The sequence below is a fragment of the Pipra filicauda genome, unplaced genomic scaffold (assembly GCF_003945595.2).
Source record: "Pipra filicauda isolate LSUMZ 115617 unplaced genomic scaffold, ASM394559v2 scaffold48_size3843733_pilon, whole genome shotgun sequence".
In the NCBI taxonomy this organism is placed as follows: Eukaryota; Metazoa; Chordata; class Aves; order Passeriformes; family Pipridae; genus Pipra; species Pipra filicauda.
Window position 1 is genome coordinate 766,288 of NW_024104631.1, and position 24,187 is coordinate 790,474.

The 24,187-nt window shown below is 43.1% G+C and overlaps 3 protein-coding genes across 6 annotated transcripts; all 3 read left to right on the forward strand.

Annotated features, from left to right (window-relative positions):
• Positions 1-80: 80 nt before the first annotated feature.
• On the forward strand, positions 81-7,647 carry LOC113991487 (serpin B6-like). 2 transcript variants are annotated; one of them, XM_039386543.1, is made up of 8 exons: positions 81-632; positions 915-1,019; positions 1,413-1,590; positions 2,626-2,763; positions 3,842-3,959; positions 4,186-4,328; positions 5,782-5,949; positions 6,380-7,647. In XM_039386543.1, the coding sequence occupies exons 3-8, from the start codon at positions 1,423-1,425 to the stop codon at positions 6,779-6,781; spliced, it is 1,137 nt and encodes a 378-aa protein (XP_039242477.1). In that variant the 5' UTR covers positions 81-632; positions 915-1,019; positions 1,413-1,422; the 3' UTR covers positions 6,782-7,647. The 2 variants fall into 2 exon arrangements, with proteins under 2 accessions (XP_039242477.1, XP_039242478.1); XM_039386544.1 differs by lacking the exons at positions 81-632; positions 915-1,019; positions 1,413-1,590 and having other exon boundaries at positions 2,683-2,763; positions 3,852-3,959.
• A 93-nt stretch (positions 7,648-7,740) lies between these two features.
• Positions 7,741-15,301, forward strand: LOC113991488 (serpin B6-like). Of its 2 annotated transcripts, XM_039386545.1 has the most exons (8): positions 7,741-7,881; positions 8,580-8,684; positions 9,079-9,256; positions 10,291-10,428; positions 11,508-11,625; positions 11,854-11,996; positions 13,451-13,618; positions 14,049-15,301. In XM_039386545.1, exons 3-8 carry the CDS (start codon positions 9,089-9,091, stop codon positions 14,448-14,450), a joined length of 1,137 nt encoding a protein of 378 aa, XP_039242479.1. In that variant the 5' UTR covers positions 7,741-7,881; positions 8,580-8,684; positions 9,079-9,088; the 3' UTR covers positions 14,451-15,301. The 2 variants fall into 2 exon arrangements, with proteins under 2 accessions (XP_039242479.1, XP_027583689.2); XM_027727888.2 differs by lacking the exons at positions 7,741-7,881; positions 8,580-8,684; positions 9,079-9,256 and having other exon boundaries at positions 10,348-10,428; positions 11,518-11,625.
• Positions 15,302-16,812: 1,511 nt separating this feature from the next.
• On the forward strand, positions 16,813-23,606 carry LOC113991483 (serpin B6-like). Of its 2 annotated transcripts, XM_027727866.2 has the most exons (7): positions 16,813-16,917; positions 17,310-17,487; positions 18,515-18,652; positions 20,057-20,174; positions 20,404-20,546; positions 21,817-21,984; positions 22,417-23,606. In XM_027727866.2, exons 2-7 carry the CDS (start codon positions 17,320-17,322, stop codon positions 22,822-22,824), a joined length of 1,143 nt encoding a protein of 380 aa, XP_027583667.2. In that variant the 5' UTR covers positions 16,813-16,917; positions 17,310-17,319; the 3' UTR covers positions 22,825-23,606. The 2 variants fall into 2 exon arrangements, with proteins under 2 accessions (XP_027583667.2, XP_027583669.1); XM_027727868.2 differs by lacking the exons at positions 16,813-16,917; positions 17,310-17,487 and having other exon boundaries at positions 18,572-18,652; positions 20,067-20,174.
• Positions 23,607-24,187: the final 581 nt, after the last annotated feature.

Consider the following 24,187-nt stretch of genomic DNA (forward strand, 5'->3'; position numbering starts at 1 on the left):
TTTTCAACCCTAACTCATACATACGTTTTTAAATCTGTCGTAGGAAGAGAACGATTCTCGACAGAGCACCCCTGGGTTCTGTGTGGCTGCCCTGCCCCGCCCCTGGGTCCCCGCCCCACCCGGGCGGTGTGTCCGCGGTTGTCGCCGCTCCCGCCGGCCGGGCAGGGCTGCGGGCAAGTGAGCTCGGCTGCGCCGGGGCTCCGCAGCCTTCCGCAGGTCTCCGCCCCTACCCCCGCCCCGGGGCGTCCTCGGGCAACGGGGCGGTAACGGGAAGAAATGCGGCAAAGTTTCGTCTTCGCGCGAAATCGGGGCTGTTCTCGGGCAGGGTGGGGTGGGGGCCGTCAGCTGGCTGGTTTGGGTGAAAGGCTTGCTCGGCTGCTGTAAGGAAATCAAAGTGCGCTTTCGGGTATTGGTTTGGCTTTGGGGGCGGGAAGGTGGCGGTGGTTTTTCTTTGCTAGAAGAGGATTGCAAAGCTGCCGGGGGTTTATCCCTCTGTCGGAGGGAGCCGGCAATGATATTTTGCAATTGCTGTAGGAAGACTGTCCTGGAAATCCCCACGTTCTGGTGCAAACGCCTCCACGTAGGAGTTTGAAACGGTCTGAAAGGATGCAGCCAAATTGGAGAGTTGTGCTGTAAGAAGCAGGGGGAAAGGTGGGGGAGTGAGATGTGTGGGGTGTGCTGGGCCTGGGAAGCTGAACGACTTTAACCTGCAGACCTGCCAATACACATGCTTCCAATTTCAAGTTAGAAGGCAAGGAATTCTTTTAAATAATGCCATTAAGTGAGTCTGATAAGTAGGATTGGGATATATAGTTTATGTGGGGAAAAAATATGGTATTTCAATGTGACTGGGGTGTTTTTTTGCTTGTTTTTGTAAGAGAATGTTCCAGTGACAATGTTTTTGTTTCTTATAGGACAAGTCATTCTGCTGACTTCTCCCAGCCCAGCTGTTTAAAACACAGCGTGCACACGTAGGAGTAAGCTGAAGGTACAGCTGAAGATCTATAGACTTAGAGAAGGTAAGAGTTTGTAATTTGGCCGTTGTGATGTCTAACTTTTTGGTCTGGTGTTTGTATAAAGGCAAATTATTTTCTTTGTGAGGTCAAGAGAGCTTTCTTTCAGTGAGTTGTGAACAGAATCCTGTTGTGCCTGATCATCTCAAAAGCTGTAATATTACGTAGGTATGGGATTGAAAAACAAAAGCAGGCAGTAAATCCCTAAAATAACTCAAGAGAGTTGTATGGGGTTTAAGGTGCTTGTGCCACCAAATCAGTTTTCCATTCAGGTGATAGTTTTCCAGCCGAATGCTGACATTTGCTGGCCAGTTTATGCTGGGAAATGTGAAAGAGAGAACCAGGTTTTTTGTGTTCAAATAAATTCGATCCATTCTTGTTCTGTGTTTTATCTGCCAGATTTGAAACCATGGCAAGCCTGTGTGCAGCAAATACCACTTTTGCCCTGGACCTCTTAAGAAAGCTGTGTGAGAAGAAAAGTGGTCAGAATCTATTCTTTTCCCCCTTTAGTATTTCTTCTGCTTTGTCTATGATTTTGCTGGGTTCAAAAGGTAACACCGAAGCCCAGATAACAAAGGTAGGTGACAATAGACTTCTTGGATTGAATTTGATCAACAAATGTGTCTTATAGTCTGTGACATGGACTTCTGTTAAACTGGGGTTGTCATCGTGGCCTGAGAGAGCAGAGATCTTCCTTTGGGAGGGGTGTGTGTGTGTAAGGACAACCTGTTTTCATTGCTTTTATAGGGGAATCTTTGTTTAGTAGAAATTTCAAGGTTTCAAGGTTTTGTTGTGGGTAGGGTTTTTTTGATTTTTTTTCACACAGACAGATATCCTTTCCAAATTTAATTGAGAGGTATCTGGGGTTTTATTTGTTGGTTGGATAAATCTCTAGCTATGTGTAATAGTTTCTTCTGTTTTCTTGCTTGAACTTAAGATGAGATGACACATGTTTTCAAAAGGAATCCAGGCACATAAAAAAAAGAAATCCCTGCTGTCTGCATGTCAAAGTGGTAACTGGGCCTTGGTTTAGTTTTTAGGTTTTTTTTAAATCTAGCTCAGTTTGCAAATACCCTTGGCATATGTTTAACATATGCAAATGACAGCATGAAATGAGCAGTCAATCATTTGTGTTATGATGTTTGCCCTTTTTTGCAAATCGGAAGAGGAATATAATATCCTGTTTTGCTACCATTTAAATCTATTAAATTGACTCCAAATCCTATCTTTTTCATACTGTTGTTATTCCAAGTCCATCTGGACACAGTCCTGAGCTGCTGGCTGTAGATGTCCCTGCTTGGGCAGGTTGTTGTACCCTGGTCTCTTGAGGTCCCTTCCCACCTCAGGCATTCTGTGATCCTCCAGTGCTTGGCTTGATGGAAGGAAAATCAGTATTGCTGAGTCGTGGGCTCCCTAATTTATTACTTTGACAACATCTGGCTGGGTGCATCTTATGTGCCTTGTATGAGAAGCTCCAGATGGGAGGTGGGATGAAAAATCTTTTGGCTTCAAGTCACAGTGTTTAACGTAGAAGTCCTTTAAAACTCAAAGTCATTGTGCTGAAGCAGGTGTGTTTTGAGAATGCATATTGAGGATGTTTGTGTTTGTGCAGGTGCTTTCTCTGAACAAAGCTGAGGATGCTCACAATGGGTATCAATCCCTTCTCTCTGAAATTAACGATCCAAACACCAAATACATCCTGAGAACTGCAAACCGGCTTTATGGGGAAAAGACGTTTGAGTTTCTCCCAGTAAGTAACCATGAAATGTGAGGCATTTCTTAGTATAATGTACTTGCTACGTGTTTGGTTTGGAGGTCAAAGGCAGGCTTTGGGCTCTGCTTTCCAGATTTTCTGAGCTGAGGACTAGCAATGCAGTAGACGATGCCAGAGCCTGGTATCTGAATTTGGTGGAGAATCCCCTTTCAGATACCCTGAATGTTGCAAAGTAGGGTAAAATCCATCAGTCTCTACACCTCTAGGGTTCTGTGATCCACTAACACTGCTGGCTGTGGGACACATGTTTGATGTATTTCTTTTTCCTTCATCGTGTGGAGATATGACCAAAGAAAAGAATTGTTACTGCTCTTCAGCATGGGCAGTATTTTGTAGTTTTTGTCTCCTAGGTAAGTGATCCAGATAGCATTGTGAGAACAATAGAGGACTTTTAAGATTTTCCTTATCAGAAGATCTAAATAAGGATAATAGATACTGTGTTACACATGTTTCTTTCAATGCTTCCCTAGGTGCAAGAACTTGTAAGGCTCTATTTTTTTTCCTCTGGGTGTCATTTCCAGTGTTTCTTTTATGAAGAGTGCTATTGTTTCATTTGTCTAGTAGATAAAAAGTACCCGGACTCTAGTCTCAAACATTGCCTCTGTGTAATAAAGCTATAAGTATATTAAATCGGACAGAAGGGATGATTTATCCTGTCTATGAAAGATTAATTTCTCAACTGAACTAAAAGTTTTCCATTAGTCTGGGAAGTGTAACAATTAAATTTATGTAGAGAGTAGCTTAGAAAATCATATGTTCTCTCGCTGAACCATGAAGAAAACCCCACGAAAACAGCAGCCACTTCATTTGTCAGTGAAGTTACATAGAGGTTTGTAGCACAGTAAATAAGCCATTTGACCTGAAACCATACAGGGGACAATTCCCAGTTCAAATAGTTTGTATAAATCTTATAAATGTCAGCCAGAACTTTAAGCGTTCTATGTGAAGCTGGGGGAGGAAAGTAGGCAGATTTTCTTGGTGTGTTTAAGAATCCTGTGTGTCTGAATGAGAGCCAAATCTCTTGCTGCAAATCTGTTGGGCATGTCCCTGTTAGTCATTTCTAGAGTCGAGTCAGAAATCCTACCACGCTGGACTGGAACCGACTGACTTCATGAACGCTTGGGAGGATTCCAGAAAACAAATCAATGGCTGGGTAGAGGAAAGGACTGAAGGTGAGTGCTTTGCAAAGGGCCCTGTTGTATTTCCTGGTGGCCATGGCTTGGGTAAAGAGCTATTTCAGGATATGAGGTTGTGAATTAAAACAACCCAACTGTTGAGCTCCTGCTCTGTGTGGTACCTAATTCTCTTCTCTCTTGTGTCTTAAGTGCAGAGTCGATACTCTACTGGATAATAATTAGATATGTGTCCAACTCTTAAATGTTTGTTTGTATCATAAAGGTAAAATTCAGAACCTGTTGGCGGAGGGGATTCTTGATTCCCTGACCAGACTTGTGTTGGTGAATGCCATCTATTTCAAAGGCAACTGGGAAAAGCAGTTCAACAAAGTGGGAACGGCAGAAAGGCCATTTCATATTAACAAGGTATGATGTGCTGAAATGATGGGAATATGCTGTTAATCTGAAATGAACCCATAGCATTCTGAAGAAAAAACATTCAAGCAGGGTGACCTTGGTTAGGCTGTATGAACTTCCTTATGCCCCCTCCCTTTCCTATGGATGCTGTCTTTGTTGAGTTTCTGTAAAGTTTCACAGAATTCCTAGAAAGTTTAATCTAACAAGTATTTCTTTCATTCTCTCTCTCTTTTTTTCCTTTAACCCTTCTTTGTTTGAGAAAGTTATCCCTCTACATAATGACAGGACTTAGAACTGATGAGGAGAGAACACTTGAGCAACGTTGTCAGGTTATTTCAGTGTCATGAACAATTTCACAGAATTAGTGAACTTGCTTATTTCAGCCTAAAACTGGAGTTGATCAGAAAAATATTTTTCTTTAGGTTTTAGGCAGAAAAGAGCACTTATACTCCTCCAGAAATTCGTATATCTAAGTCTTCTTCACTCAGTGGTTTTTTGCTGCATTTCTATCAGTGAAGTGATCCAAAAGAAATGGGAGAAAAATGTCCTGTGAAGACCTCCGTGTTTTACTGTCTTCCTTTTAGAGGCAGATCAGGGCTAGTGAGGAAGGCTTGGCTACTGTCATGGACAGGCCATGGCTGCCCCTCAGGATCCCCTGCACCTCTGGGTTGGCCTCCGGTGTCAGGAACAAGAACTGCTAACATGCCTTCCTTAACTCACCTGCTTCAAAAAAACATTGTGCAAAACAGAAACCCTCCTGGCTGACTTGGAAGTGTCCCTCCCCCAGTGATGAAAAATAGCCAAGAATGTTTGAAATGGTTAATACCACTTTTTCAACAGGGAATGTTACTGCTCACCCCATACTACCTACTGACACAATGAGACTGAAAAGGAGGAAAATAATGATTGAAACAATAGTAGCTGTTGGTCCATGTGGAAATGGAATGAGAGAGCAGAAAATGAAAATCTCTGCCCTCCTTACTATGCTTATGACTTGTAAGAATTCAAAATAATGCTCTCACTTCCTTGGTATTTTTAGTATAATTTTAAAATATTTAAATTCTTCTTTTTTGTAGTACTTGGAACCACATGGACTCAAAATGATTAAGTCCATATATTGAAATTACTTTTATTCATTTAGAGCGAGGAACAGAGCCCCTGCTTCTTAGCAGCTCTGTTCAGGGCTTGTCACTAGTTCTTCAGGGAGAAAAAGGGCAAGGACACATATTTGCCATATTTCCTTAGAGGAATCTTCACCGAGATTTCTAACTTTGTAATTAAGAATTAAATCTCAGTGAATCTTAGTGATGTACAGAAGACAGTGCTGTGTCTGTACTCTGTGGTGTGTGATTAGTTCTCTTTGGTCAAATTCTCGAAAACCCTGAATAACTGGCTGCCTGCTCTGTATTTTGAGAGCAGCACAGTAGCTCAGCACTAACTGATGACATCTCTTAACTTTTAGAATGAGACCAAGCCTGTGCAGATGATGTTCAAGAAGGATAGATTTAACATGACCTATATTGGAGACTTGCAGACCAAAATCCTTGAGCTGCCCTATGTCGGTAATGAACTCAGCATGATCATCCTGCTCCCTGATGCAATCCAGGATGGATCCACGGGCTTGGAAAGAGTAAGTTGTTGAGCTGAATGCAAAGAGAGCCTGTATCCTTCCAGGAAAGGAAGTCTGGTACAGCACCTAGACAGGAAAGGGTAGGATCTCTCCTGTTGTGGAGATGGAATAAAAGTTTGGGCTATTTTGTGCTCTGGCAAGGAGTTTATTAATAAGGTTTTCTAACGCTGACTGTGAAGGGCCTTGTGAGCAGACTTTTTCATCATCCTGTCACCATAAGGACAAACCTTTGGTTGAAGAAGAACTGGGATCCGTTTGTTTGGGACTTTGTCAGCAGTTCTCTGCCTTTGTTTCTCATATGTAAGAATGTAAAAAACCCCAACAGAACATGTTAAGTACTATGTAAACAAACACAGTAGTTGCTACTTTTGGCCATGCAACATTGACTTTCTTCTCATATTAATTATGTAAATTTGGGATTTTTTTTTAGCTGGAAAGAGAACTTACGTATGAGAAGCTGATAGATTGGATCAGTCCTGAAATGATGTACTCTACAGAGGTGAGGGTGTCTTTACCCAGGTTTAAACTGGAAGAAGATTATAATCTGAAACCCATTCTGAGCTGCATGGGAATGCCTGATGCATTTGACGTGGGGAAGGCAGACTTCTCGGGAATGTCATCTGGCAATGAGCTGGTGCTCTCTGAAGTGGTTCACAAGTCCTTTGTGGAAGTCAACGAAGAAGGCACTGAAGCAGCTGCTGCCACGGCTGGACTGGTCCTTGGCTCTGCAATGATCGTTCCAGATTTCACTGCTGATCATCCCTTCCTCTTCTTCATCCGGCACAACAAATCTTCCAGCATTTTGTTCTGTGGCAGGTTTTGCTCTCCCTGAAAAAGAGTTGTCTTGGCAGGATAGGGGCCATTACACAATAAAGATTTCTCTAGAATAGGGTGACTCCTTTTGCACTAATTGCCTCTTTGAGCTGTGCCTGAACCCTCTTCTGTGGTCTTGATCTGGGGCTTGGCAAGAATAACAGAGCTGCTTAGAGCTCCACAGCAAGTGCCATGGCAAACACCTCTCTCCCTGTGCACCAGTGTGGAGGTTCTTGCTGACAGAAGTAACATCCCACTTGCTCAGCGAAGGCTTCTCCTGTCCTTGACTTGACTTTTAGTGTCCATGAGGCCGAGTCGGGCACTGACAGCGCGTGAGAGAGCAGAAGTTACTTTTGCTTCTGACAAGGCTGGAGCACCTTTTTAGCTGCACTCCCCTTTCTTCTTCCAGTCTCATCCATTTAGTGCCTTGATCCATTCCCTAGAGCTGAAAGGAGTCTTTTGCAGCCTGTTCCAGGTGTTGCTGAGCACCCTGCCTAGATGGTTTTTTTTTTGTCTACTAACTGGACAAGGACTTGGGCAGGAATGGGAATGAAAGTATGTTTTTGTCCCAGATGTCCTTATGGGGTGTTTGTGGGTTGAGAACCTTTGTTTCATCACCACAGGACTCCTGGGTTTACCTGTCTCCTGGTTCTAGTCCTTTAGCAAAGAATGTAACAAAAGAGCATATGGTGCCTCTGCAATATTTGAATGACAAAGCTTTAACGTTTTTGCTATCGTTATATATTTATCCTATTCATAGTTTCTTAAACATCATAGCTGAACCGTATAATGCCAAAGCCACAGCTGAAACACCTTTCTTGACACAGGGCTGTGTTTGTGTTTTGGAGTTCCTGTTCCTGAAATAATAAAAAACCCACGAGCGCTGTGGGACTCTGTTCCTTTTTTTCAACCGTAACTTATACATACGTTTTTAAATCTGTCGTAGGAAGAGAACGATTCTCGACAGAGCACCCCTGGGTTCTGTGTGGCTGCCCTGCCCCGCCCCTGGGTCCCCGCCCCACCCGGGCGGTGTGTCCGCGGTTGTCGCCGCTCCCGCCGGCCGGGCAGGGCTGCGGGCAAGTGAGCTCGGCTGCGCCGGGGCTCCGCAGCCTTCCGCAGGTCTCCGCCCCTACCCCCGCCCCGGGGCGTCCTCGGGCAACGGGGCGGTAACGGGAAGAAATGCGGCAAAGTTTCGTCTTCGCGCGAAATCGGGGCTGTTCTCGGGCAGGGTGGGGTGGGGGCCGTCAGCTGGCTGGTTTGGGTGAAAGGCTTGCTCGGCTGCTGTAAGGAAATCAAAGTGCGCTTTCGGGTATTGGTTTGGCTTTGGGGGCGGGAAGGTGGCGGTGGTTTTTCTTTGCTAGAAGAGGATTGCAAAGCTGCCGGGGGTTTATCCCTCTGTCGGAGGGAGCCGGCGATGATATTTTGCAATTGCTGTAGGAAGACTGTCCTGGAAATCCCCACGTTCTGGTGCAAACGCCTCCACGTAGGAGTCTGAAACGGTCTTAAGGGACACAGGCAAATTGGACAGTTGTGCTGTAAGAAGTAGGGGGAAAGGTGCGGGAGTGAGATGTGTGGGGTGTGCTGGGCCTGGGAAGCTGAACGACTTTAACCTGCAGACCTGCCAATACACATGCTTCCAATTTCAAGTTAGAAGGCAAGGAATTCTTTTAAATAATGCCATTAAGTGAGTCTGATAAGTAGGATTGGGATATATAGTTTATGTGGGGAAAAATATGGTATTTCAATGTGACTTGGGGAGGTTTTTTGCTTGTTTTTGTAAGAGAATGTTCCAGTGACAATGTTTTTGTTTCTTATAGGACAAGTCATTCTGCTGACTTCTCCCAGCCCAGCTGTTTAAAACACAGCGTGCTCACGTAGGAGTAAGCTGAAGGTACTACTGGAGATCTATAGACTTAGAGAAGGTAAGAGTTTGTAATTTGGCCATTGTGATGTCTAACTTTTTGGTCTGTTGTTTGTATAAAGGCAAATTATTTTCTTTGTGAGGTCAAGAGAGCTTTCTTTCAGTGAGTTGTGAACAGAATCCTGTTGTGCCTGATCATCTCAAAAGCTGTAATATTACGTAGGTATGGGATTGAAAAACAAAAGCAGGCAGTAAATCCCTAAAATAACTCAAGAGAGTTGTATGGGGTTTTAAGGTGCTTGTGCCACCAAATCAGTTTTCCATTCAGGTGATAGTTTTCCAGCCGAATGCTGACATTTGCTGGCCAGTTTATGCTGGGAAATGTGAAAGAGAGAACCAGGTTTTTTGTGTTCAAATAAATTCGATCCATTCTTGTTCTGTGTTTTATCTGCCAGATTTGAAACCATGGCAAGCCTGTGTGCAGCAAATACCACTTTTGCCCTGGACCTCTTAAGAAAGCTGTGTGAGAAGAAAAGTGGTCAGAATCTATTCTTTTCCCCCTTTAGTATTTCTTCTGCTTTGTCTATGATTTTGCTGGGTTCAAAAGGTAACACCGAAGCCCAGATAACAAAGGTAGGTGACAATAGACTTCTTGGATTGAATTTGATCAACAAATGTGTCTTATAGTCTGTGACATGGACTTCTGTTAAACTGGGGTTGTCATCGTGGCCTGAGAGAGCAGAGATCTTCCTTTGGGAGGGGTGTGTGTGTGTAAGGACAACCTGTTTTCATTGCTTTTATAGGGGAATCTTTGTTTAGTAGAAATTTCAAGGTTTCAAGGTTTTGTTGTGGGTAGGGTTTTTTTGATTTTTTTTCACACAGACAGATATCCTTTCCAAATTTAATTGAGAGGTATCTGGGGTTTTATTTGTTGGTTGGATAAATCTCTAGCTATGTGTAATAGTTTCTTCTGTTTTCTTGCTTGAACTTAAGATGAGATGACACATGTTTTCAAAATGAATCCAGGCACATAAAAAAAAGAAATCCCTGCTGTCTGCATGTCAAAGTGGTAACTGCACCTTGGTTTAGTTTTTAGGTTTTTTTTAAATCTAGCTCAGTTTGCAAATACCCTTGGCATATGTTTAACATATGCAAATGACAGCATGAAATGAGCAGTCAATTATTTGTGTTATGATGTTTGCCCTTTTTGCAAAGCGGAAGAGGAATATAATATCCTGTTTTGCTACCATTTAAATCTATTAAATTGACTCCAAATCCTATCTTTTTCATACTGTTGTTATTCCAAGTCCATCTGGACACAGTCCTGAGCTGCTGGCTGTAGATGTCCCTGCTTGGGCAGGTTGTTGTACCCCGGTCTCTTGAGGTCCCTTCCCACCTCAGGCATTCTGTGATCCTCCAGTGCTTGGCTTGATGGAAGGAAAATCAGTATTGCTGAGTCGTGGGCTCCCTAATTTATTACTTTGACAACATCTGGCTGGGTGCATCTTATGTGCCTTGTATGAGAAGCTGCAGATGGGAGGTGGGATGAAAAATCTTTTGGCTTCAAGTCACAGTGTTTAACGTAGAAGTCCTTTAAAACTCAAAGTCATTGTGCTGAAGCAGGTGTGTTTTGAGAATGCATATTGAGGATGTTTGTGTTTGTGCAGGTGCTTTCTCTGAACAAAGCTGAGGATGCTCACAATGGGTATCAATCCCTTCTCTCTGAAATTAACGATCCAAACACCAAATACATCCTGAGAACTGCAAACCGGCTTTATGGGGAAAAGACGTTTGAGTTTCTCCCAGTAAGTAACCATGAAATGTGTGGCGTTTCTTAGTATAATGTACTTGCTACGTGTTTGGTTTGGAGGTCAAGGGCAGGCTTTGGGCTCTGCTTTCCAAATTTTCTGAGCTGAGGACTAGCAATGCAGTAGACGATGCCAGAGCCTGGTATCTGAATTTGGTGGAGAATCTTATCTCAGATACCCTGAATGTTGCAAAGTAGGGTTAAAATCCATCAGTCTCTACACCTCTAGGGTTCTGTGATCCACTAACACTGCTGGCTGTGGGACACATGTTTGATGTATTTCTTTTTCCTTCATCGTGTGGAGATATGACCAAAGAAAAGGATTGTTACTGCTCTTCAGCATGGGCAGTATTTTGTAGTTTTTGTCTCCTAGGTAAGTGATCCAGATAGCATTGTGAGAACAATAGAGGACTTTTAAGATTTTCCTTATCAGAAGATCTAAATGAGGATAATAGATACTGTGTTACACATGTTTCTTTCAATGCTTCCCTAGGTGCAAGAACTTGTAAGGCTCTATTTTTTTTCCTCTGGGTGTCATTTCCAGTGTTTCTTTTATGAAGAGTGCTATTGTTTCATTTGTCTAGTAGATAAAAAGTACCCGGACTCTAGTCTCAAACATTGCCTCTGTGTAATAAAGCTATAAGTATATTAAATCGGACAGAAGGGATGATTTATCCTGTCTATGAAAGATTAATTTCTCAACTGAACTAAAAGTTTTCCATTAGTCTGGGAAGTGTAACAATTAAATTTATGTAGAGAGTAGCTTAGAAAATCATATGTTCTCTCGCTGAACCATGAAGAAAACCCCACGAAAACAGCAGCCACTTCATTTGTCAGTGAAGTTACATAGAGGTTTGTAGCACAGTAAATAAGCCATTTGACCTGAAACCATACAGGGGACAATTCCCAGTTCAAATAGTTTGTATAAATCTTATAAATGTCAGCCAGAACTTTAAGTGTTCTATGTGAAGCTGGGGGAGGAAAGTAGGCAGATTTTCTTGGTGTGTTTAAGAATCCTGCATGTCTGAATGAGAGCCAAATCTCTTGCTGGAAATCTGTTGGGCATGTCCCTGTTAGTCATTTCTAGAGTCGAGTCAGAAATCCTACCACGCTGGACTGGAACCGACTGACTTCATGAACGCTTGGGAGGATTCCAGAAAACAAATCAATGGCTGGGTAGAGGAAAGGACTGAAGGTGAGTGCTTTGCAAAGGGCCCTGTTGTATTTCCTGGTGGCCATGGCTTGGGTAAAGAGCTATTTCAGGATATGAGGTTGTGAATTAAAACAACCCAACTGTTGAGCTCCTGCTCTGTGTGGTACCTAATTCTCTTCTCTCTTGTGTCTTAAGTTCAGAGTCGATAGTCTATGGATAATAATTAGATATGTGTCCAACTCTTAAATGTTGTTTGTCTGTATCATAAAGGTAAAATTCAGAACCTGTTGGCAGAGGGGATTCTTGATTCCCTGACCAGACTTGTGTTGGTGAATGCCATCTATTTCAAAGGCAACTGGGAAAAGCAGTTCAACAAAGTGGGAACCGCAGAAAGGCCATTTCATATTAACAAGGTATGATGTGCTGAAATGATGGGAATATGCTGTTAATCTGAAATGAACCCATAGCATTCTGAAGAAAAAACATTCAAGCAGGGTGACCTTGGTTAGGCTGTATGAACTTCCTTATGCCCCCTCCCTTTCCTATGGATGCTGTCTTTGTTGAGTTTCTGTAAAGTTTCACAGAATTCCTAGAAAGTTTAATCTAACAAGTATTTCTTTCATTCTCTCTCTCCTTTTTTTCCTTTAACCCTTCTTTGTTTGAGAAAGTTATCCCTCTACATAATGACAGGACTTAGAACTGATGAGGAGAGAACACTTGAGCAACGTTGTCAGGTTATTTCAGTGTCATGAACAATTTCACAGAATTAGTGAACTTGCTTATTTCAGCCTAAAACTGGAGTTGATCAGAAAAATATTTTTCTTTAGGTTTTAGGCAGAAAAGAGCACTTATACTCCTCCAGAAATTCGTATATCTAAGTCTTCTTCACTCAGTGGTTTTTTGCTGCATTTCTATCAGTGAAGTGATCCAAAAGAAATGGGAGAAAAATGTCCTGTGAAGACCTCCGTGTTTTACTGTCTTCCTTTTAGAGGCAGATCAGGGCTAGTGAGGAAGGCTTGGCTACTGTCATGGACAGGCCATGGCTGCCCCTCAGGATCCCCTGCACCTCTGGGTTGGCCTCCGGTGTCAGGAACAAGAACTGCTAACATGCCTTCCTTAACTCACCTGCTTCAAAAAAACATTGTGCAAAACAGAAACCCTCCTGGCTGACTTGGAAGTGTCCCTCCCCCAGTGATGAAAAATAGCCAAGAATGTTTGAAATGGTTAATACCACTTTTTCAACAGGGAATGTTACTGCTCACCCCATACTACCTACTGACACAATGAGACTGAAAAGGAGGAAAATAATGATTGAAACAATAGTAGCTGTTGGTCCATGTGGAAATGGAATGAGAGAGCAGAAAATGAAAATCTCTGCCCTCCTTACTATGCTTATGACTTGTAAGAATTCAAAATAATGCTCTCACTTCCTTGGTATTTTTAGTATAATTTTAAAATATTTAAATTCTTCTTTTTTGTAGTACTTGGAACCACATGGACTCAAAATGATTAAGTCCATATATTGAAATTACTTTTATTCATTTAGAGCGAGGAACAGAGCCCCTGCTTCTTAGCAGCTCTGTTCAGGGCTTGTCACTAGTTCTTCAGGGAGAAAAAGGGCAAGGACACATATTTGCCATATTTCCTTAGAGGAATCTTCACCGAGATTTCTAACTTTGTAATTAAGAATTAAATCTCAGTGAATCTTAGTGATGTACAGAAGACAGTGCTGTGTCTGTACTCTGTGGTGTGTGATTAGTTCTCTTTGGTCAAATTCTCGAAAACCCTGAATAACTGGCTGCCTGCTCTGTATTTTGAGAGCAGCACAGTAGCTCAGCACTAACTGATGACATCTCTTAACTTTTAGAATGAGACCAAGCCTGTGCAGATGATGTTCAAGAAGGATAGATTTAACATGACCTATATTGGAGACTTGCAGACCAAAATCCTTGAGCTGCCCTATGTCGGTAATGAACTCAGCATGATCATCCTGCTCCCTGATGCAATCCAGGATGGATCCACGGGCTTGGAAAGAGTAAGTTGTTGAGCTGAATGCAAAGAGAGCCTGTATCCTTCCAGGAAAGGAAGTCTGGTACAGCACCTAGACAGGAAAGGGTAGGATCTCTCCTGTTGTGGAGATGGAATAAAAGTTTGGGCTATTTTGTGCTCTGGCAAGGAGTTTATTAATAAGGTTTTCTAACGCTGACTGTGAAGGGCCTTGTGAGCAGACTTTTTCATCATCCTGTCACCATAAGGACAAACCTTTGGTTGAAGAAGAACTGGGATCCGTTTGTTTGGGACTTTGTCAGCAGTTCTCTGCCTTTGTTTCTCATATGTAAGAATGTAAAAAACCCCAACAGAACATGTTAAGTACTATGTAAACAAACACAGTAGTTGCTACTTTTGGCCATGCAACATTGACTTTCTTCTCATATTAATTATGTAAATTTGGGATTTTTTTTTAGCTGGAAAGAGAACTTACGTATGAGAAGCTGATAGATTGGATCAGTCCTGAAATGATGTACTCTACAGAGGTGAGGGTGTCTTTACCCAGGTTTAAACTGGAAGAAGATTATAATCTGAAACCCATTCTGAGCTGCATGGGAATGCCTGATGCATTTGACGTGGGGAAGGCAGACTTCTCGGGAATGTCATCTGGCAATGAGCTGGTGCTCTCTGAAGTGGTTCACAAGTCCTTTGTGGAAGTCAACGAAGAAGGCACTGAAGCAGCTGCTGCCACGGCTGGACTGGTCCTTGGCTCTGCAATGATCGTTCCAGATTTCACTGCTGATCATCCCTTCCTCTTCTTCATCCGGCACAACAAATCTTCCAGCATTTTGTTCTGTGGCAGGTTTTGCTCTCCCTGAAAAAGAGTTGTCTTGGCAGGATAGGGGCCATTACACAATAAAGATTTCTCTAGAATAGGGTGACTCCTTTTGCACTAATTGCCTCTTTGAGCTGTGCCTGAACCCTCTTCTGTGGTCTTGATCTGGGGCTTGGCAAGAATAACAGAGCTGCTTAGAGCTCCACAGCAAGTGCCATGGCAAACACCTCTCTCCCTGTGCACCAGTGTGGAGGTTCTTGCTGACAGAAGTAACATCCCACTTGCTCAGCGAAGGCTTCTCCTGTCCTTGACTTGACTTTTAGTGTCCATGAGGCCGAGTCGGGCACTGACAGCCCGTGAGAGAGCAGAAGTTACTTTTGCTTCTGACAAGGCCGGAGCACCTTTTTAGCTGCACTCCCCTTTCTTCTTCCAGTCCCATCCATTTAGTGCCTTGATCCATTCCCTAGAGCTGAAAGGAGTCTTTGGCAGCCTGTTCCAGGTGTTCCTGAGCAGGTTTTTTTGTCTACTAACTGGACAAGGACTTGGGCAGGAATGGGAATGAAAGTATGTTTTTGTAGCAGATGTCCTTATGGGGTGTTTGTGGGTTGAGAACCTTTGTTTCATCACCACAGGACTCCTGGGTTTACCTTTCTCCTGGTTCTAGTCCTTTAGCAAAGAATGTAACAAAAGAGCATATGGTGCCTCTGCAATATTTGAATGACAAAGCTTTAACGTTTTTGCTATCGTTATATATTTATCCTATTCATAGTTTCTTAAACATCATAGCTGAACCGTATAATGCCAAAGCCACAGCTGAAACACCTTTCTTGACACAGGGCTGTGTTTGTGTTTTGGAGTTCCTGTTCCTGAAATAATAAAAAACCCACGAGCGCTGTGGGACTCTGTTCCTTTTTTTCAACCGTAACTTATACATACGTTTTTAAATCTGTCGTAGGAAGAGAACGATTCTCGACAGAGCACCCCTGGGTTCTGTGTGGCTGCCCTGCCCCGCCCCTGGGTCCCCGCCCCACCCGGGCGGTGTGTCCGCGGTTGTCGCCGCTCCCGCCGGCCGGGCAGGGCTGCGGGCAAGTGAGCTCGGCTGCGCCGGGGCTCCGCAGCCTTCCGCAGGTCTCCGCCCCTACCCCCGCCCCGGGGCGTCCTCGGGCAACGGGGCGGTAACGGGAAGAAATGCGGCAAAGTTTCGTCTTCGCGCAAAATCGGGGCTGTTCTCGGGCAGGGTGGGGTGGGGGCCGTCAGCTGGCTGGTTTGGGTGAAAGGCTTGCTCGGCTGCTGTAAGGAAATCAAAGTGCGCTTTCGGGTATTGGTTTGGCTTTGGGGGCGGGAAGGTGGCGGTGGTTTTTCTTTGCTAGAAGAGCATTGCAAAGCTGCCGGGGGTTTATCCCTCTGTCGGAGGGAGCCGGCAATGATATTTTGCAATTGCTGTAGGAAGACTGTCCTGGAAATCCCCACGTTCTGGTGCAAACGCCTCCACGTAGGAGTTTGAAATGGTCTGAAAGGATGCAGCCAAATTGGACAGTTGTGCTGTAAGAAGCAGGGGGAAAGGTGGGGGAGTGAGATGTGTGGGGTGTGCTGGGCCTGGGAAGCTGAACGACTTTAACTTGCAGACCTGGCACTACACATGCAAGCCCTGCAGAAATAACTGCTTGCTGCTGTCACTATTCCTGTGTGCTTTGACCTGGAGGTCAAAAGACTTTATTGCTAGCAATCTGCAGGTATTGGGATATTAGGAAAATTCCGGTTTTCACTTCAGCTAACATGAACACTATGTGTCTCCTACTTACGCTATAAAGTACTTAAGTTACATGTTTCAGACACAATTGGAGGATTCTTTCCATCTAATCTTGTTTGGTTTCTTTGTTTGGTTAGCGTTTTTTTCAGTTATGGGAGAAGAGAAACAGGAGAAAATTGCTACTGCTTATAGTGAAGCTCCTATCAAGAAATTTTCTTGGGTGGAAAACCATGCATGCAGAAACTTGCACTTTTCACCTAGTTATCTGAGATAATGAATCAGTAGTATGAATAAGGTGTTGGTTTTGTATTTTTTGGCAACGTATAAACAGTAGGCCCTGCCTTAAGGGAAGAACAAAACATGGAGACATGTACTGCCAGCTGCTATCTTATGATTCATGATACTTATCTGTGGTTAACTCAGCGTTCTAGTATTTATTGCTCTTTTTATAGGTGTGTGGTTTAATCTGAAGTTAACTACCTACAGAGATGAGGATGACAGGCACCAAGATTTTATTGTGTGTGTTTCCGTGTTGTAGGCAATAAAATGGAACTGAAATGGACTTTGATTTTTTCTTTATGCTACAGTAGGAAATTGCTGTAATCTGTCATGCTGATGAAATTAGTTTTTTTTTCTTTCCTTTTTTATCTTGTAGGACAAGTCATTCTGCTGACTTCTCCCAGCCCAGCTGTTTAAAACACAGCATGCACACGCAGGAGTAAGCTGAAGGTACAGCTGAAGATCTATAGACTTAGAGAAGGTAAGAGTTTGTAATTTGGCCGTTGTGATGTCTCACTTTTTGGTCTGGTGTTTGTATAAAGGCAAATTATTTTCTTTGTGAGATAAGAGAGCTTTCTTTCAGTGAGTTCTGAACAGAATCCTGTTGTGCCTGATCATCTCAAAAGATGTAATATTACATAGGTATGGGATTGAAATACAAAAGCAGACAGTAAATCCCTAAAATAACTCAAGAGAGTTGTATGGGGTTTAAGGTGCTTGTGCCAACAAATCAGTTTTCCATTCAGGCGATAGTTTTCCAGCCGAATGCTGACATTTGCTGGCCAGTTTATGCTGGGAAATGTGAAAGAGAGAACCAGGTTTTTTGTGTTCAAATAAATTCGATCCATTCTTGTTCTGTGTTTTATCTGCCAGATTTGAAACCATGGCAAGCCTGTGTGCAGCAAATACCACTTTTGCCCTGGACCTCTTAAGAAAGCTGTGTGAGAAGAAAAGTGGTCAGAATCTATTCTTTTCCCCTTTTAGTATTTCTTCTGCTTTGTCTATGGTTTTGCTGGGTTCAAAAGGTAACACCGAAGCCCAGATAACAAAGGTAGGTGACAATAGACTTCTTGGATTGAATTTGATCAACAAATGTGTCTTACAGTCTGTGACGTGCACTTCTGCTAAACTGGGGTTGTCATCGTGGTCTGAGAGAGCAGAGATCTTCCGTTGGGAGGGGTGTGTGTGTGTAAGGACAACCTGTTTTCATTGCTTGTATAGGGGAATCTTTGTTTAGTAGAAATTTCAAGGTTTCAAGGTTTTGTTGTGGGTGGGTTTTTTTGATTATTTTCACAGAGATAGATCTCCTTTCCAAATTTAATTGAGAGGTATCTGGGGTTTTATTTGTTGGTTGGATAAATCTCTAGCTATGTGTAATAGTTTCTTCTGTTTTCTTGCTTGAACTTAAGATGAGATGACACATGTTTTCAAAAGGAATCCAGGCACATAAAAAAAAGAAATCCCTGCTGTTTCCATGTCAAAGTGGTAACTGGGCCTTGGTTTAGTTTTTTGTTAAATCTAGCTCAGTTTGCAAATACTGCTTGGCATATGTTTAACATATGCAAATGACAGCATGAAATGAACAGTCAATCATTTGTGTTATGATGTTTGCCCTTTTTGCAAAGCGGAAGAGGAATATAATATCCTGTTTTGCTACCATTTAAATCTATTAAATTGACTCCAAAATCCTATCTTTTTCATACTGTTGTTATTCCAAGTCCATCTGGACACAGTCCTGAGCTGCTGGCTGTCGATGTCCCTGCTTGGGCAGGTTGTTGTACCCTGGTCTCTTGAGGTCCCTTCCCACCTCAGGCATTCTGTGATCCTCCAGTGCTTGGCTTGATGGAAGGAAAATCAGTATTGCTGAGTCTTGTGCTCCCTAATTTATTCCTTTGACAACGTCTGGCTGGGTGCATCTTATGTGCCTTGTATGAGAAGCTCCAGATGGGAGGTGGGATGAAAAATCTTTTGGCTTCAAGTCACAGTGTTTAACGTAGAAGTCCTTTAAAACTAAAAGTCATTGTGCTGAAGCAGGTGTGTTTTGAGAATGCATATTGAGGATGTTTGTGTTTGTGCAGGTGCTTTCTCTGAACAAAGCTGAGGATGCTCACAATGGGTATCAATCCCTTCTCTCTGAAATTAACGATCCAAACACCAAATACATCCTGAGAACTGCAAACCGGCTTTATGGGGAAAAGACGTTTGAGTTTCTCCCAGTAAGTAACCATGAAATGTGTGGCATTTCTTACTAGAATGTATGGCCAGTCTTTGCGAGCAAAGATTTGGGAAAGGTCATAAACCCTTCGAGTCTGCGCAGTGGCTTTTTTAGGTGAGACACAGTGTGCGCTGAACTGAGCCCACCCTTTAATCCTGAGGTTCATCTGCTGGGGCTGAGCAAGCTTGGACATTGGCAGTGAGGTCCTCAGGACGTAGGTTTGTTTAGAGTGACCTTCTCTTAGATGGATGGCCTTACAGGGCTGACAAGCTCCATCTGCCCGGGGGAGTTTTTCCCTAGCCGGGATTTGAACTTGGGTCGAAGCAATGAGAGTGCTGCAACCTAAACACTAGACCACCAGGGGCCCCCACTAGAATGTACTTGCTACTTGTTTGGTTTGGAGGTCAAAGGCAGGCTTTGGGCTCTGCTTTCCAAATTTTCTGAGCTGAGGACTAGCAATGCAGTAGATGATGCCAGCACCTGGTATCTGGAGAATCCCCTTTCAGATACCCTGAATGTTGCAAAGTAGGGTAAAATCCATCAGTCTCTACACCTCTAGGGTTCTGTGATCCACTAACACCATTGGCTGTGGGACATGTTTGATGTATTTCTTTTTCCTTCATTGTGTGGAAATATGACCAAAGAAAAGAATTGTTACTGCTCTTCAGCATGGGCAGTATTTTGTAGTTTTTGTCTCCTAGGTAAGTGATCCAGATAGCATTGTGAGAACAATAGAGGACTTTTAAGATTTTCCTTATCAGAAGATCTAAATGAGGATAATAGATACTGTGTTACACATGTTTCTTTCAATGCTTCCCTAGGTGCAAGAACTTGTAAGGCTCTATTTTTTTTCCTCTGGGTGTCATTTCCAGTGATTCTTTTATGAAGAGTGCTATTGTTTCATTTGTCTAGTAGACAAAAAGTACCCGGACTCTAGTCTCAAACATTGCCTCTGGGTAATAAAGCTATAAGTATATTAAATCGGACAGAAGGGATGATTTATCCTGTCTATGAAAGATTAATTTCTCAACTGAACTAAAAGTTTTCCATTAGTCTGAGAAGTGTAACAATTAAATTTATGTAGAGAGTAGCTTAGAAAATCATATGTTCTCTCGCTGAACCATGAAGAAAACCCCACGAAAACAGCAGCCACTTCATTTGTCAGTGAAGTTACATAGAGGTTTGTAGCACAGTAAATAAGCCATTTGACCTGAAACCATACAGGGGACAATTCCTAGTTCAAATAGTTTGTATAAATCTTATAAATGTCAGCCAGAACTTTAAGTGTTCTATGTGAAGCTGGGGGAGGAAAGTAGGCAGATTTTCTTGGTGTGTTTAAGAATCCTGTATGTCTGAATGAGAGCCAAATCTCTTGCTGGAAATCTGTTGGGCATGTCCCTGTTAGTCATTTCTAGAGTCGAGTCAGAAATCCTACCACGCTGGACTGGAACCGACTGACTTCATGAACGCTTGGGAGGATTCCAGAAAACAAATCAATGGCTGGGTAGAGGAAAGGACTGAAGGTGAGTGCTTTGCAAAGGGCCCTGTTGTATTTCCTGGTGGCCATGGCTTGGGTAAAGAGCTATTTCAGGATATGAGGTTGTGAATTAAAACAACCCAACTGTTGAGCTCCTGCTCTGTGTGGTACCTAATTCTCTTCTCTCTTGTGTCTTAAGTGCAGAGTCGATAGTCTACTGGATAATAATTAGATATGTGTCCAACTCTGAAATGTTGTTTGTCTGTATCATAAAGGTAAAATTCAGAACCTGTTGGCGGAGGGGGTTCTTGATTCCCTGACCAGACTTGTGTTGGTGAATGCCATCTATTTCAAAGGCAACTGGGAAAAGCAGTTCAACAAAGTGGGAACGGCAGAAAGGCCATTTCATATTAACAAGGTATGATGTGCTGAAATGATGGGAATATGCTGTTAATCTGAAATGAACCCATAGCATTCTGAAGAAAAAACATTCAAGCAGGGTGACCTTGGTTAGGCTGTATGAACTTCCTTATGCCCCCTCCCTTTCCTATGGATGCTCTCTTTGTTGAGTTTCTGTAAAGTTTCATGTAATTACTAGGAAGTTTAATCTAACAAGTATTTCTTTCATTCTCTCTCTCCTTTTTTTCCTTTAACCCTTCTTTGTTTGAGAACGTTACCCCTCTACGTAATGACAGGACTTAGAACTGATGAGGAGAGAACACTTGAGCAACGTTGTCAGGTTATTTCAGTGTCATGAACAATTTCACAGAATTAGTGAACTTGCTTATTTCAGCCTAAAACTGGAGTTGATCAGAAAAATATTTTTCTTTAGGTTTTAGGCAGAAAAGAGCACTTATACTCCTCCAGAAATTTGTATATCTAAGTCTTCTTCACTCAGTGGTTTTTTGCTGCATTTCTACCAGTGAACTGATCCAAAAGAAATGGGAGAAAAATCTCCTGTGAAGACCTCCGTGTTTTACTGTCTTGCTTTTAGAAGCAGATCAGGGCTAGTGAGGAAGGCTTGGCTACTGTCATGAACAGGCCATGGCTGCCCCTCAGGATCCCCTGCACCTCTGGGTTGGCCTCCGGTGTCAGGAACAAGAACTGCTAACATGCCTTCCTTAACTCACCTGCTTCAAAGAAACATTATGCAGAACAGAAGCCCTCCCGGTTGACTTGGAAGTGTCCCTCCCCCAGTGGTGAAACATATCCCAGAATGTTTGAAATGGTTAATACCACTCTTTCAACAGGGAATGTTACTGCTCACCCCATCCTACCTACTGCAGCCCTTCAGAGAGTGCTGGACTGACTTGGTTTTGGGGACCTTGCCCTCTCACTGTTGAAATGTGTTGAAAAAGCTGGCAGAGTATCCAGGGACACAATTCTGTTTTCTCGTCTTTGGACCAATGCAAAGCTAGGGCCAGGTTTCAAGATGCAACAGCAACAGGATGTAGTGCTGGTGAATAATCTGCCTTTTGATTTGTGATGGAATATTGTGCAGTGCTACTGCGTATCGATGGGTTTTACCTCTTGCTTTAGAAAAGGCCGCGGTGGGGCTGTACTCCGTGGTGTGTGATTAGTTCTCTTTGGTTAAATTCTCAAAAGCCCTGAGTAACTGGCTGCCTGCTCTGTATTTTGAGACCAGCACAGTAGCTCAGCACTAACTGTTGACATCTCTTAATTTTTAGAATGAGACCAAGCCTGTGCAGATGATGTTCAAGACAGACATATTTAACATGACCTATATTGGAGACTTGCAGACCAAAATCCTTGAGCTGCCCTATGTCGGTAATGAACTCAGCATGATCATCCTGCTCCCTGATGCAATCCAGGATGGATCCACGGGCTTGGAAAGAGTAAGTTGTTGAGCTGAATGCAAAGAGAGCCTGTATCCTTCCAGGGAAGAAAGTCTGGTACAGCACCTAGACAGGAAAGGGTAGGATCTCTCCTGTTGTGGAGATGGAATAAAAGTTTGGGCTATTTTGTGCTCTGGCAAGGAGTTTATTAATAAGGTTTTCTAACGCTGACTGTGAAGGGCCCTGTGAGCAGACTTTTTCATCATCCTGTCACCATAAGGACAAACCTTTGGTTGAAGAAGAACTGGGATCCGTTTGTTTGGGACTTTGTCAGCAGTTCTGTGCCTTTGTTTCTCATATGGAAGAATGTAAAAAAAACCCAACAAAACATGTTATGTACTATGTAAACAAACACAGTAGTTGCTACTTTTGGCCATGTAACATTGACTTTATTCTCTTATTAATTACGTAAATTTGGGATTTTTTTTTTAGCTGGAAAGAGAACTTACATATGAGAAGCTGAGAGACTGGATCAGTCCTGAAATGATGTACTCTACAGAGGTGAGGGTGTCTTTACCCAGATTTAAACTGGAAGAAGATTATAATCTGAAACCCATTCTGAGCTGCATGGGAATGCCTGATGCATTTGACTCGGGGAAGGCAGACTTCTCGGGAATGTCATCTGGCAATGAGCTGGTGCTCTCTGAAGTGGTTCACAAGTCCTTTGTGGAAGTCAACGAAGAAGGCACTGAAGCAGCTGCTGCCACAGCGGCAATAATGATGTTCACGACCAGTGTAAGGATCATTCCGGATTTCACTGCTGATCATCCCTTCCTCTTCTTCATCCGGCACAACAAATCTTCCAGCATTTTGTTCTGTGGCAGGTTTTGCTCTCCCTGAAGAGGAGTTGTCTTGGCAGGATAGGGGCCATTACACAATAAAGATTTCTCTAGAACAGGGTGACTCCTTTTGCACTAATTGCCTCTTTGAGCTGTGCCTGAACCCTCTTCTGTGGTCTTGATCTGGGGCTTGGCAAGAATAACAGAGCTGCTTAGAGCTCCACAGCAAGCGCTGTGTAAAACACCTCTCTCCCTGTGCACCTGTGTGGAGGTTCTTGCTGACAGAAGTAACATCCCACTTGCTCAGCGAAGGCTTCTCCTGTCCTTGACTTGACTTTTAGTGTCCATGAGGCCGAGTCGGGCACTGACAGCGCGTGAGAGAGCAGAAGTTACTTTTGCTTCTGACAAGGCTGGAGCACCTTTTTAGCTGCACTCCCCTTTCTTCCTCCAGTCTCATCCATTTAGTGCCTTGATCCATTCCCTAGAGCTGAAAGGAGTCTTTTGCAGCCTGTTCCAGGTGTTGCTGAGCACCCTGCCTAGATGGTTTTTTTTTTGTCTACTAACTGGACAAGGACTTGGGCAGGAATGGGAATGAAAGTATGTTTTTGTCCCAGATGTCCTTATGGGGTGTTTGTGGGTTGAGAACCTTTGTTTCATCACCATAGCACCCCTGGGTTTATTACCTGTCTCCTGGTTCTAGTCCTTTAACAAAGAATGTGGTTTAATGGTATAATACCAATGATAGAGCTGCAACAGTTCCCTGACATAGGGCTGTGTTTTGAGCTTTCTGTTCCTGAAATAATAAAAGCACTGTAGGAGTCTGTTCCTTTTTTCAACCATAAATTGTGCATTTTTAAAAATCAGTTTTATGAATTAAAAAACCCCAGTTGTTCCTTTATAGTATTACTAGCTTCTATGTAGCTTGTTTCATATTCATTGTTAAACATGAAATTTTCTAGATTTTGAAACCTGAGCTGCTTAATTGGGTTGCCATGAAGTGAAGGGGTTAGCCTTGCAAGGCTTTCCGGCAAAGGGTTCCCTAAGCAATTGGTTGTTTCTGGGCAGGAGTGCAACGCTGCCTCTGGTTTTTGTGCACAGCTTCAAATCAAGGCTTGCTGGTCGTCATCAAAAGGTGCTAGACGGCCCTACCTTTAATTCAGTGCACAGTAACCCAGCTGCCTCAGATGAAGAAAGTAAAAGCATTATTCTAAGAGCAGTGACACCGAACAGTTTTGTCACCAGGACGCATGTCATGCACTCCAGTTAGAGGGCTGGTGCTGTGCACCCGAAACCAATACAGGCATTGTATGTTCTGGTGGCCAGACCGAGGGCTGTTGGAGATCAAAGATCGCGATAAGGCGAAGAAAACCCTCCATGCTTTTACTTTCTTTAATATGGGGGGAAAAAAAAGGCAAAGATGACTG

What these genes read in the sequence shown, in the direction of transcription:
- LOC113991483 (XM_027727866.2), top strand. Translation starts at nt 17,320, where the DNA reads ATGGCAAGCCTGTGTGCAGCAAATACCACTTTTGCCCTGGACCTCTTA. An exon ending in CCGAAGCCCAGATAACAAAG is followed by an intron (nt 17,488 to 18,514) that starts GTAGGTGACAAT and finishes GTGTTTGTGCAG; the next exon opens with GTGCTTTCTCTGAACAAAGC. An exon ending in GATCCACGGGCTTGGAAAGA is followed by an intron (nt 21,985 to 22,416) that starts GTAAGTTGTTGA and finishes TTTTTTTTTTAG; the next exon opens with CTGGAAAGAGAACTTACATA.
- LOC113991487 (XM_039386543.1), top strand. Translation starts at nt 1,423, where the DNA reads ATGGCAAGCCTGTGTGCAGCAAATACCACTTTTGCCCTGGACCTCTTA. An exon ending in CCGAAGCCCAGATAACAAAG is followed by an intron (nt 1,591 to 2,625) that starts GTAGGTGACAAT and finishes GTGTTTGTGCAG; the next exon opens with GTGCTTTCTCTGAACAAAGC. An exon ending in GGTAGAGGAAAGGACTGAAG is followed by an intron (nt 3,960 to 4,185) that starts GTGAGTGCTTTG and finishes TGTATCATAAAG; the next exon opens with GTAAAATTCAGAACCTGTTG.
- LOC113991488 (XM_039386545.1), top strand. Translation starts at nt 9,089, where the DNA reads ATGGCAAGCCTGTGTGCAGCAAATACCACTTTTGCCCTGGACCTCTTA. An exon ending in AGACGTTTGAGTTTCTCCCA is followed by an intron (nt 10,429 to 11,507) that starts GTAAGTAACCAT and finishes TGTCCCTGTTAG; the next exon opens with TCATTTCTAGAGTCGAGTCA. An exon ending in GGCCATTTCATATTAACAAG is followed by an intron (nt 11,997 to 13,450) that starts GTATGATGTGCT and finishes CTTAACTTTTAG; the next exon opens with AATGAGACCAAGCCTGTGCA.